The sequence below is a fragment of the Artibeus jamaicensis genome, unplaced genomic scaffold, assembly GCF_021234435.1.
Source record: "Artibeus jamaicensis isolate MK-2021 breed Jamaican fruit bat unplaced genomic scaffold, CSHL_Jam_final contig_3176, whole genome shotgun sequence".
Classification (NCBI taxonomy): Eukaryota; Metazoa; Chordata; class Mammalia; order Chiroptera; family Phyllostomidae; genus Artibeus; species Artibeus jamaicensis.
The window spans coordinates 3,514,550-3,528,182 of NW_026521740.1; the positions used below are offsets into that span (position 1 = coordinate 3,514,550).

Below are 13,633 nucleotides of genomic sequence, written 5' to 3' on the forward strand. Positions count from 1 at the left end.
CCTGAATTCTGATGATCTGTGACTATAAGCCCATGAGATGAACAGCAATGAAAGATTTTCACCAGAATATAGGCACTCTTGTGGTTTTGTCAGAATAGAACAAGGAATCAAGAAGCAAAAAGGGTTACAGTTAGTAAATAAACCAGTCGTATAGAAAAAAAATACTATATATGTATACATAAATTAATGCAATTTTATATATATATATATAAATTAATGATGTTTCTGCAAATTCTTTTGACAAGTTTTTTAAAATGTTGGTTTGTTTGATCAACATCGGTTAAAGTCAAATACTTTTGACCTGATCTACTTTTCTGATTATAAAGTCATTTATAGTAACTAAGTCTCCATGCCTCCCCTTTCAATAATAAACAGAAAAGAATGAAGAAGAAGAACAAGAAGCAAAAATGGAACTTAAACGCAGACTCAGCAGAAAGGTGAGGAAACTATGACCGTTAATGATTGTGTGTGTTTTGAGATGTCCTTCACTTTTTAAATTCAAATCAGCTCTCTACAGGTAAATCTGATATTTAGGAATAACTATTCCTGTCCGTCCACTAACTGATCATAGAAATTAAAGTCAATGCAATGAATACAATATGATTATCTTTATAATTGCATGTTAATTTTGATGTTAATGATCAAAAGTTTTAAGGTGCATTTAATCATTAGGAAAATAACATGTAATCTGTGTGAAAAAATTTAAGTGCAAAAAGACACACAAACTTCATCCATTTAGCAATAATCATTATTAATAATTCAATGTTTAGTTTTTTAAAATGCTCACATTCTCCATGTAGTCTTGGAAATATTGAATAAATATCTTGTTATTACTGAAGATTTGCCACTATTCCATATCTGAGCTGGGTGAGTACCATATTTTTTGGACTATAAGATGTACCTTTTTACCACAGTTTTTGCTTCAAAAATTTTCCCCCACTTTCTTCCTCTAAAACCTACATGTGTCTTATGGTGAAGACCCCAGACACACCTAGGTTTTAGAGGAGGAAAATAGGGGGAAATTTTTTGAAGCAAAAAATGTGGTAAAAAATGCATCTTATAGTCTGAAAAATACAGTAATTTTTTAAGTGAATTTCATCATCCAGCCTTCCTACTGCAGTGCTACTCAAATTAACAAATGACTTACCTCGGGCAATTGTTTTCACCATTTATCAAAATATAAATCTAATGCCAGGGCTATCACTTTTTCCTGTAAGTGTTAAAATAGTAATAGCCTCTGGAAAAATCAAGCACTTTTGGAGCTTCTATTTCATTATGAAGCTTTGTTTGGTGATTGTTTGGCTATCCCCTTCACCCAGAAGAAGGCAGGATGAGTAAAGCGTGACGTCTGCAATGAAGTGTGTGACCTCTCCCACAACTCTCTGGGCCGGCTGGCAAGCCTTAGCAAAAGCATCCTAAGACAGCTGAAGAAACACTCCATCCCCATGGAGAAGTTAGAGATTGTGTTTTGAGAGGTTTTGGTTTTGAGTTTTAGGGGAAAAGATCCTTTATCCATCTCTTTTTTTTCCTCTAATACCCCACATGTCAAGTAATTCTCCAGCTGAGAAAGACTGTCAACTGAATTTCTAGAGATGGCTCTTTTAGCATTCAGCGGTCATTAGGTGCCAACTACAGATAAGAAGTAGCCCCTTCTCCTTGCTCCAGGCTCACCCCTGACATGCATGTAGTCTTCTCCGTGCCTCTGGGCCCTTCCAGGAGGCAGCAGAGCCTGTCCTTAACTCCTGTCCCCACCTGCCTCTGCTATCCAGAGCTCCCTGTCATAGGTATAGGACAGTCCATATCACTAAGAGCTACCCTGTCACTGACAGGATCCTGAAGGGCAAGGACTGGATGGAGAATCTCTGACCTGCATGGCCATTGGTCACTTGGCTTCTGGGAAGTCCCCAGAGGCAGGGTTTTTCCACTACCTTAACTACACCTGACCTGGAGAGGCAGTAAGAATCTAATGATATAGATGAGACAGTAACCGAGAGCATAATAGAACCACTTAGATTATTCCTTCCTTTGTCCATTGCATACCAGGGCTTTATGAACCTAAAGGGGACTGAATTGTCATATCTCAGCTCAAGTGGCTCAAGGTACAGACCCAAGCCTTCTGCAGGTCTTTGGATGCCTTGACAGTTAGAGCATTGACTGAGTTCAGCCTCTGGTTTTACTCAAGAGGAAACCAAGGCCCAGAGAAGGGGATGTTTTTAACCACAACAGCAGAGTTGGTGGTGCCTGTTGACCAAGGGGCCTTGTTTCTTTAGTGTCAAAACAATCTCTGCCTTATTTGGGGGCTTGAGAAAAGACCAAAACAAAAAAGCAAATACACATAGTGCTGGGTAGATTCCATAGAAAAATAAATTCAAATAAATTCAAATTTGACAAATACCACAGAAGGAATCCACATTATTGGAGTCATCATAACAGTTGTAGCTGATTTTAAGTAGTAAGCACCCTGCTGAGTGCAGTTCTCCAGGGTATGCCCCCTCCTTATTCCTGCGAATCAGCTTTTGTGGCCAAGATCTTGTAAATGTCAGGTCTGGGCCTGGGTGCATAGTCTCTCACGACAGAGGTCCTGTAGGTGGGCCCTTCCCTGGACCATGTTTGTGCCATAACTTGGTGCATTTCTGAATATACGGGTTTAATAAAATAGGAACCAGGATTTTTCTTCTCATGTCTCCAAGTTGCAGAGCTCTGTCTTGGTAATCCAGGCCCCAAACCAGCCATCCCATGTCCGCAATTTTGTTGTGTCTATGTCCTTCCTGTTTCCTGTTTCCTGTTTCCTGTGTCAGGATGGCAGGTGCCTCTGTCACAACCCCAAGCAAGTTGGAGAAAATAGTGTAATGCAGACGGTTGCCAAAGACTGTGACCTACCTAACGATGACGATTTTTATAGTCCCAAAATTAGGGCACGCTGCTTTCTAGTTCTTATTAGAAAATCCCCAGATGCTGCTGCCTTTTTCTTTTCTTTCTTTTGATATTTGAAAGTGACCTTATTTAACCAAAACTTTGAAGTTCTCCATAGAAAACTTGCTACCACGAGACTAACTGTTTACTGAACTTGCGCTTTGTCCCCACTCACCCACAGCTCAGCCTGAGACCCACCGTAGCAGAGCTGCAGGCCCGAAGGATCCTCCGGTTCAACGAGTACGTGGAAGTCACCGACTCGCCCGACTACGACCGCCGGGCTGACAAGCCCTGGGCCAGGTTGACACCCGCAGACAAGGCAAGAACTCCGGTGGCTTAGCCATGACCTTGCTTGGTTATGATTGTTTTAGTAATGTCAGTGAGGTTCTTTCAACCGAGTCTCAGGAAAAACTTCAACTCTCATAACATCAGAAAATACTACATTTTGGTCTAGGGCTGTCTTCGGGGGCTTGCCTTGTTTCAATATTAGAACTAAATACCTGGTTTCAGCTCAGTTACTTTGTTGGCCCAGCCCAGCACCAGTTGGGCTTCAGTCCCACTGCGTCAACCCACGTCTTTCTGTCCCATATCTTTCAACAAAACCAGTCCCATTCACACTAATAGGAAGAGTAATTAGGCCTAAACTCTGGTCGTCTTTGCACAGAAGAGAGTTAAGTTTATTGTACATGTGTTTCACTGAGACAGAGGGTCTTAATTAAAGGTTTCTCCCCCTCATAGCAGTCTCTTTAGATAAAGAAGTAACTCTTAGAGTAAAGCTATGGTCATTCTTCGGTGAACTTTTTAAAATGAGTATTGCATTTCTCTAATTGGCTGTAGTCTCAACTTGCTGAGATATGTTTTTTCAAGCAACCAGTTCCTATAATTTCACATCACATTCATTGCCTGCAACTGATTCATCGTGTCTAACTACAAACTAGCACACACAACAGGGAGACCTGAGGCAATTATCTGTGTGCATTAGGCTCTGAAGCTCATTGTTTTCGAACGAATGGAGGACTTGAAGTAGGAAAGAAGATGCATGAGCCTCGTCTTTGTCCCTTGATGCCCATTTAATATCTAGCAAGTGACTTGATCTCCGTTTTCATCATTTGAGAGATGAAAAGTCTTAAAGTAGTTTTCGGATTATCAACTGCTTTTTGACAAATCACTGCATAATTTGGTGACTTAAAACAGCCATCGTTTTGTTCACAACCGTTTTAGGTGGGAATTCAGGAAGGACTCAGCTCAGCGGTTCATTCCTGATCCATGTGGCATCGAGTAAGGTGGTGCCCAGGGTTACAGAATCCACTTCCCAGAGGGCGTCTCCAATTGCTCATCGTGGCCTTGTTGCTCCTTATTGGTGTCTTTGTATATCCATAGGGCATGGCACCCTCCAGCACCTCTGCTTCAGCTTTGGGTTTCTCACACTGTGGTTCCCTGAGGGTGTAAAACATTCGTTTTATGGCAGCTGGCTTGCAAGAAGGAGGACACGAGAGATGCTAGGCCAGTGAAGGCCTGTATCCCAGACTGGCACGGCCTCACCTCTGCTCTGTGCTCTGTTGTTAAAGCAGTTACAGGTCTCACCCAGATCCAGGGCTGGAGAGAGAAACTCTGCCTCCTGATGAGGAATGGCAAGGTCACACAGCAGATGCACACGTGGGATATGCCCATAAATATTGAACTGACTGTCTGGGTGTATGGTCATAAGTGAATTGTGTGGTCAATATAAGGAGTGTGTAGCACACAATTTACAATTAAAAATAAACTCTACAGTACCCTTTTTGTAGCTTCCACATTGCAATTGATTCTCAAAGAATGCTTTCATTGATTTCTGCCAGACTCTCAGATCGGTAGCCAACCTGCCATCCAGAATAAGGACGTTGCCTTATCTGTCCTTGTGGTCCTTCAATGACATTAATCTTCTTACCCAGAGTAGACTCTCTATAGATGAAAATGAGAGTTGCTCCTCACAATCACAAACTAAAATTTAACTCATTTTTTAAAAATATCACAATAATGACATTTTATTGAATACTTACAGCATACAAGGCACTTTCAAATAGGCTCTTAATTGATTCTCATAATAGTGTGAGGAATTCTCGCCCCCATTTTCCAGATGAGACCACAGGTTTGGAGTACAGTAACCACTGAGGGTCACACTGCTATGGAAGGCGCAGGCTAGACTACAGCCTGTGACTTCTGACGCCAAGCAGACTCCTTTGCACTTCTTCCACTGACACGTGAACGTGCAGAGGACAAATTTTAAATGAACACAGACACGGGATTCTCTGCCACCATCCGTATTAAAATACCTCATTTCAAGGAAGACTTTTTGATACATGTGAATTGATAAGGAGTACGGAGCATCTTCACTACTTTGGTTCCTGGTTCTAGGTACCAAACTTTTCAGTGATTAAACCAAAGTATCCTTGCTCTTGATCTCACTTGGGCAGCCAGAGTCACAGTGTCATCACAGGGGACTCAGGCCCACAGATATCTCTGCTTGCTTCATCTCTTCCAACAATCAGTAGCAGAAATTGTTTTTTAAAAAGTCACCCCTCCTTCACCTCCCAACCACAAGCTCCCCTTAGAAACTGTAAGGGCTGAGGAATGTGTTTGAGGACACAAGGCAGGCTGCGACAACACAATTCAGCTGTCACACTGGAAGGGGCACTGGGAGAAAAACGTGTATTGCAGAGTGCCGGTCACAGGAGAAGGCCAGAGAGAGGCCGCCTTTTCCCACCACAGAGTAGACTATTTTCTTCTGTCAGCAAAGTAATTCTCTGTGGTTTGTAAACTCATTCTGTGTTGAGGCTGAAGAGTCCATTTTTCCAACGACATCATGAAGCTGTTTTTATTAATAAATATACATTTACACGAGGGCACCACTCTGTAGAAAAGGTAGGATGTAAAGAGAAGCACAAAGGTGAAAGCAAAACCCATTTGTGATCCAGCCACCATGGTCAGTAGATAACTAATGTGGATATTTTGGTGAGTCTCTCAGCTTTGCAACCTGAAGAACTCAAGCATCTCTTTAAACCCCACCTTTCAGGTGGCCTGGATTGTGTTCGTTAGTCAGTGGTAATAACGTTCTGTTTCATTGGAGGAGCTTCTAAGTGCTGTGCTGAAGTGGTCTTAACTTTCAGTATTAAAGAATAAATGGAAGCTTCCTTCTTCATAGCTCCGTGGCAGCTCTGACCAGACCCATGTCCCCATGCGTGGTATGAAATGCAGAACTTTCATAGGGAAACGATATTGTTTCTCAGACAGCCTCGTGACCTGCACTGTCCTTGTGGTCATCGAGGGTGGGGGATGCGTGTAACCCATAGATCAGACCCCAGGGTGAGTTTAGGGAAAGCGCCCTTCCTCCGCCTGGTCAATGACACTTGAAAGAAATCCATGCTGGTTTTAGTTAGCATGACGTGACATCCATCACACCTTTACCTAGTAGAAATTAGGAACCCCCCACATTGCTGAGGCAGTATATGCCAGGGAAATATGTGACCTACGTAACAATTCTGTTTATCTACTTTTCTCCTGTTTAGGCAGCAATAAGGAAAGAACTAAATGAATTTAAAAGCACAGAAATGGAAGTTCATGAAGAAAGTCGACAGTTTACAAGGTAGGCAGACAAAATTCAGTTTAACATATCAACAGTGATTATGATGGTAAATTTTATGTCACATGTATTTTGCCACAATTAATTTTTTTAATTTAAAAATTTAGTTTAGCATAACACCATCTAATGAACATTTCTAAAATTAAGTTGTTTTATTGTTTTTCGAAGACCTCTGAATCATTCTAAAGAGCTACATTTTGGGTTCTTTTGGGGTTTATTTTTTGGGCCTGAAGACAAGTGCCAGTAGCCCTGACTCTGCGTTTGAAGAGACTCAGTGAAAGTTTTATGCCCAGAGCAGATGCTGGTGAGGGCGGGTTGGACACATCCATGTCTGCTTTGGACTCATAGTAGACGTAACTCGAGATAGAAACTCAACCTTCAGAATATGTACAATAACTTAAAGCAGGAACCCAGTGTGTATGGGCGCCACAGAAGCTCACGATAATCCTACCATTTTCCTCCCAGCACCATTAGTTGAATAGGTCCTGAGTGATCGTGTGGTCCGACCCCCGCAATTCACAGGGGCTCCGTGTGTCTCTCTCACAGGTTTACATGCTTTGTTTTATATAGCAGGTATGCTCCTAAAAACGTGCATGCCAATCAAATCTTTAAAAATTGAGGTGTTAAAGTGCATGCCAGGACAGACAATCACATGAAGAATTCTTTCTGGAAACGTGTACTGATCCCCTAGGCTGGAAACAGCCTCTGGAGGGCAGCCGTACATCATGGTGCTGCTGTTTCTGCCCTGGCTCCTGCTGATGGTGGTGTTCCATGCCAAGGAGCACGTGATGTGATGGAAGGAGGGTTTCATAGCAAACCTCCTCCCTGAGGTGCATGGGGCCTGCCTGCTCCATAGATATGGCTCCTGTAACTATAATGCCAGGTATGCAGAAGAAACCCTGCTTTCTTTTAGTGACACCTCTTTTGTTTTCTCTAATAGTATTGTGTGTGTGTGTGTGTGTGTGTGTGTGTGTGTGTGTGTGTGTGTGTGTGAATGCATATAGGACTTTCAGACATCCTGAACGTATAGGACTTTTCTCTATTTGAAGGCTTCATCCTATGATAATCTACACACAAACCCCTCACAGGTCAACACCAAGCCAAACCTGCGTCCTCTCCTTTTCTCCCTTCCACTTCTGGGGTCAGGGAAAGTTCATGCTAATATCTGACACCTGTGGTCACACTGCTCTAGGAAAGTTGATCATAATAAGGTGGCCGAATATTTATGGTGATACTGAGCCAGCTGGGACCTCCAGGCAACTGGGAAAATGGCATGTTTTTGTGTCATTGAGTCCTGATCCCTGAGATGTAGTGACAGCATCGACCCAGTTTTTGTAGCTTTCCTAGAAATTATAGTATTTGGTCACCTCATTTTATTTCATGGCATTATATAAAAAATACATCACAATAAAAAATAATTAAACTTTTAACATGCCTTCTTGTGGAAGTCCTCATTTTATGGGAGGAAAAAAAAGAAAGCATTTATACCAAAAGAGGTTCTTTCTCTTCGGTTGTACATGATAAACAAGTAGAAAGAAAACAGGATGCCAGGGGAATTGAAGGTCATTTCTTTTTTAGATATTTATTTTTAATAAGAACAAGTAATGTAGTCTAAATAAACATTTGAACAGTGGAAAAACTTTATCAAGTAAAAATGAAAACTCCCTTCCCTCCTTCCCCAATTTGTTCCCATTCTCAGCAGTAACCACTGGTGAGATTTCAGCGTAGCTCCTTCTAGACATCTTTTCTGGGTTTTCTGGGTATTTACAAACCTGTGTGTGTGTACTCATCTGCATGTGGATCTGCCTTCTCAGCCACACACAAAACAGCCTCTGGGGAATCCTTCCGTATAGTGTATGTCTCACTCATGACTCAGTGGTATGTCATAGATAATATATGTCATATCTTATTGAGCAGTTCGTTCTCTTGATAGACGATGATGAAAATTTTCGGTTTTTCGTTAGTGGAACAATGCGGCCTTGACTTTCTTTATAAATGTATCTGGGGGCACCAGTATTTCTGTATTAGTCCCGTAAGTAGATTTGCTAGGTCACTGGGTATATTTTTTACGTTTTGAAAGATACTCCTCTGTGACTCAAGTTGACAAATGTGCCTGGTCTCTTCACCTTCACCAGCATTTGGGAGCGATGATGGCCATCAGGGGTCTGTAAAGAATGAACATTAATACCCCATTTCACTGATTGCTCTAAAGTCAGACATCTTTACATATCTTTATATTTATTTTTATTCTTTGATGTGTTGTGATCAGTTTTCTTCTGGGTCGTTTATCTTTTTCTTCTGGATTCGTGAAAAGTCACGCATTGCGGGTATCTGTCCTTTACTGCATATCACAATACTTGCCCCCAGTTTAGTGTGAGCATCTTAATGCTTATGGCCTTTTGTTTAAATGTTTGCACATTTAAATTCAACTGTATTGTAATTTTTTAATTCATTGTCTTGTGTCCTATGGAGGAAAGCCAAGATTATAAAAATATTGCCTTTAATTTTGACACATGCTTTTTCTTTCCACTTAGATCTCTTATCCATTGGGCATTGATCTGGGTGTGTAATTCAAAGGCGTAAACTAACTTTGCTTTGTTCTAAATCAATAGTCAATTGTTCCACTGCCACTTATCTCCCCCTCGATGAGAAATTCTTCTTTTCATGCACACACAAGTCAGTTTTCAGATTCTGGAGATTGCTCTAGTGAGCTGTTGTCTACCCTTGCACGGTGTCACACTGTTTAATCAGAATAAGTGTGTAGTATATTCGTATATCTGGTGGCGTATTTTCTCACCTTGAAAATTCTGTTGGCTGTTCTTCTGTATTTACTCATATACAGACTTTTAGAGTATGCCTCTTGTGTTCCATAAAATAGTCTACTAATATCTTCATTGTTTGAGTAAATACTAATAGATGCCAATAGGAATGAGCTGAATTTCAAAAGAAAACCATAGACTTTTTTTGTTGGTAATAGCTGATATCACAGATAAGCTTTAAAAGTTTTCCAAAAAACATATTGATTAACACTATTTCAAATGTCTTTCCAGATAAGGAAAAATTAAATATTCATATCGCTAAGATAAAGATGGCTCGCTTAAGGATTCTTAAACCTTGGCAGTAAAGCAAATGTCTGCTGCTGTTTTTCCATTCAATTATATTATGTCATTAAACTTGTTTTTCAGTGCAGAAATATTTTGGCTTTGAAACTTATAAATAGCATGCTTATGGTTTTCAAATTGTTTTCAGCATTCCCTATGTATTTTTTACTGCATTTATTGTGCCGATGTGGATCGATATAAGTGTACGAGCTTCAGGGCCACAGTCCTGCAGCACGTCACCTGTGTCTGGTGCTGCGTTCACCACCCCAAGTCACGTCCCCGTCCGTCACCGCTGATCTCCCTTTACCCTCTCCTACCTCCCCCCACCCCTTTTTCTCAGTGTGTCTTTTAAGAGGAAGTGTTTTGGTCCACACCGCTGTGTCTAATTCAACTACTACAGGAATACGATCATGTTTTACATTTAGAAAATTGCCCGTGTAGAAGAGAGTGGTACTCTCAGCACCAGTCACCTGTGGAGAGAATAAACATGCTGTTGATCATTACCTAGCCTCTTAAGTGCAGCGCAGATACAGAACAGCTCACTTATTAGCTCTTCTTATTAACGTCAGACATTACCTCCTCACATCAAGCAAGCCTTTCTTTATACCTAAATCTGTTAACTCTCTGGGCATCTGGGCATGTTAAAAGTGTTGAGACGGTCCTGCTCCCCCTTCCATGGCATCTATTTATCCGGAGATATTCTACATTGATGTATCTGTCAGTCAGCACTGGAAGGATCCATTCCCACATACAGCTTCATTTGCTTCGGTATCTCTGCATAGAGACACAAAAAGCTGATGACTTTGGTTGCTGCTGGAAAGGGAATTGGGTGACTAGGAGCGAGCATGGAAGGGATTCTTTTTACTACTCACCCTTTGAACCTTTTGAAATTAAAAAAAAATATTTATTTATTTTTAGAGAGAGGGGAAGGGAAGGAGAAAGAGAGGGAGAGAAACATCAATGTGTGGCAGCCTCTCACGTGTCCCCTACTAGGGACCTGGCCTGCAATCCAGGCATGTGCCCTGACTGGGAATCGAACCAGCGACCCTTTGCTTCACAGGCCTGTGCTCAATCCACTGAGCTACACCTGCCAGGGCTGAACCTTTTGAATTTTTGGAACATAAGAATTTATTACCTAATTAAAAAACAACACTTAAAAGAAAAATAAAGGATCTATTCCCTACTGTTTTTGTAAGTGTGAATTTCATCATGATGACTTTTCTTGAATAATGTGCTGGTGCTAATACTTGTGACACTTTTGCTATTGGTATACCAACAAAACACCTCTGAAACCCCACCATGGAGTACATTCTGGGACATGTTTGATCTGTAGTGGTGAAGAATTATAGTGATCTACTCTTTCATCTAATTCCCCAGGTTTCTCCCAGTATTTTGCAGACCGTTTGTCTGCAGAGGGAATGCATTCTAGGGCCATGTACCAGGGTGAGGACAAGTGGGCCCTGCCAGAATTCGTTCTGGGTCCTGCTAGGTACCAAGCCTTAACCTTGGCCCTTAGGACACTTGTTGCTTATCTGGCCACATCCTGTATTTTCTCCTCTCAACAGCGGCCTACATGCACTGTAGTTCAAAATCTCAAGGACCATTTGAAAGGCCATTGCGTTCTGGAAGGAGATCACCAAAGACGTGGCCAAAGAAAAGCCACTTCCCATTCCATAGTAAATGGAATTTCTGCAATTTAAAATAATTCTCTAAACAAGACAGGCAAATTGTTTGAAAGGTCAAATTTTATTTAAAAACACAATTGTAAAGTGGTTACAGTTGAGTATTAAGATTATCAGTAAATGTATTTTTCTTCTGGAAATTCTGTTCTTCAATTTTTGTTTTGTCCATGTGTATCAGATTTATAATCAAGGGAGTATTATATTTTTAAAGTTTACATTTTGTAAATGAGAACTTTTTTAGAGTGTGCAGTGTAGTACTTACATTAAGGGATATTATGAAAGGATCGTTGAATTGGTGTCTTACAATGAAAATGGGCCTCAAGGGGTTATTGGCATAATGTCAAGTGGAAAAATCAAGATACTAAGAGCAAGTGTAGCAATGGTATATTTTATTTAAAATTCAGATGCATAGAAAAAAATAGAATGCATAGAAAAACCATCAAAAACTCTTAGTGCAGGGGTGTCAAACTCATTTTCGCCGGGGCCACACCAGCCTCACGGTTGCCTTCGAAGCTCCGAATGTAACTTTAGGACTGTAGAAATGTAACTACCCCTTCACTAGGGGCAGGGAGCTGGGCACTGCTACCGAGTAGAAACAAGGTGTCGGGCAGGATAAAACAAGGTGGAGGGTCGGATTCCACCGCGGGCCTTGTGTTTGCTGCCTGTGTCTTAATAATGGTTTGTTACAGAGTAAGGTTATTTTTTTTCTCTTTTCTTACTTTCAAATTTTCGTTTTAAAATATTTTATGCATTTATTTTTAGAGAGAGGGGAAGGGAGGAACAAAGGGAGGTTGAGAAACGTCTATGTGAGAGAGAAACTTTAATCGTCGCCTCTCACATGTCCCCCAACCAGGACCAAACCCACAACCCAGCATGTGCCCTGACCTGGGATCAAACAGGGACCTTTTACTTTTTGTGGGATGATGTCCAACCCGCCATGCCACACCAGTCAGGGCTGCTTTTCAGATTTTCTTAATGTAATTGTGTTGAGACGTGTGTGTGTGTGTGTGTGTGTGTGTGTGTGTGTGTCTGTGTATGTGTTTTTAAAGCTGTTGTCTCTTTCTATTCTATCTTGCAGTATTACCATCTTACGCAGATTTACTGATAACATAAACCACACATTCAGCTTCTAGATATGCTTAACAAAATGTGACCTGGCAGAAACTATACACAGGACCAAAATAAAAATTAAGGGTCCTCTGCAGAGGTACTTTCTTTTGTGGACGCTCCATTTGCTTGCCGCCTGGACAGAAAATTAACAAGTTGCCAACTGCTGCTTTAACCACCAGAGCTAAAACCATAGCTCGGCATTCAAAATAACAAAATCCTACCCGCCCTGTGGTCTGTTTTCTCGGGCAGAGCACAGAGCAGTGGTTGAGGAGAACTTCCATATTTGTTTACCCCAGTGTACACGCCGGGACAGTCAACCCCTTTTAAATAAAGGGGAAGGGAAATATTCTGCATTTCTGTACATAACAAATCGGCAAGTGGAGGAAAGTTCATATTTTACATCTGTGACAAATTTAATATTTTGTATTATCTGAATGAATTTACGGGAGTACATTTTTTAAAATAAATTATGGAAGAACCACATGAAAATAAAATGTTTTTATGGAAAGAATTTTTTTACCTTAATCCCATGACTTAAAAATAGCTTCCCCCTCCCCCCATTTCTTCCCTCTCAACAGTATGGAAGTTAGAAAAATGTATTGCAGTTTTAACAAGAAAAAGGAAATATAGATAACTTCACATTTGAGTCTCTGGAAAGTTCTGAGGGGGAAAGAGCAGCTGGAAAAACTTAAGTATCCTCAGGGCACAGTAAATGTATTCACTGCCCCATCAACTTGAAGCCTGAAGCCAAAACTGTCATTCTGTCACGCAGGCACATTTCTCAGGAGGTGAAGCTAAAGCTCTTATTTTCAAAATGAAAGCAAACTACCAAGTTAGCCAACTTAAAAACAATGTGCATTTTCCATACCTCTAACGTAGTTTTAGAGCTGAATTTGAAGATACAATGCCCAATTGAAACAGACTATAGAAATGTCCTATTCTGATTGGATGCTGTGAGAAAATATATAAGTTTTTTTTACTAGATCTTGGCAGCCCACATGAAGAGAGGGTACAGTTCTGATCCCCGACTTTCTCAGCATATTATTGCCATCACACTGTTCTCTGGTCACCTCCCTCGCCTGTTTAGCCAGCCCTTAAAGTGACACCAGTGGCCTGTGACCTTCTGTGCAATCCAGACCGTGGAGCTCACTCTCTAATGGTGTCCACAGGCAAATTGTGTCTGCAGAAAAAAAAAACAAAACCAAAAA

The 13,633-nt window shown here is 41.0% G+C and overlaps 1 protein-coding gene across 4 annotated transcripts in view; it reads left to right on the plus strand.

The window, feature by feature from the left end:
- PHACTR2 (phosphatase and actin regulator 2) overlaps positions 1 to 13,633 on the plus strand; it is a 217,621-nt gene that overhangs the window by 195,166 nt on the left and 8,822 nt on the right. For 2 of the 4 annotated variants that reach the window (XM_053663428.1, XM_037144938.2), the window contains exons 10-12: positions 376 to 437; positions 3,095 to 3,232; positions 6,459 to 6,535. In XM_053663428.1, the coding sequence (XP_053519403.1) occupies positions 376 to 437; positions 3,095 to 3,232; positions 6,459 to 6,535 (277 nt within the window). Of the gene's footprint in view, positions 1 to 375; positions 438 to 3,094; positions 3,233 to 6,458; positions 6,540 to 13,633 lie in introns of those variants that run through there. The other 2 variants (XM_053663427.1, XM_053663429.1) reach the window with 1 other exon arrangement.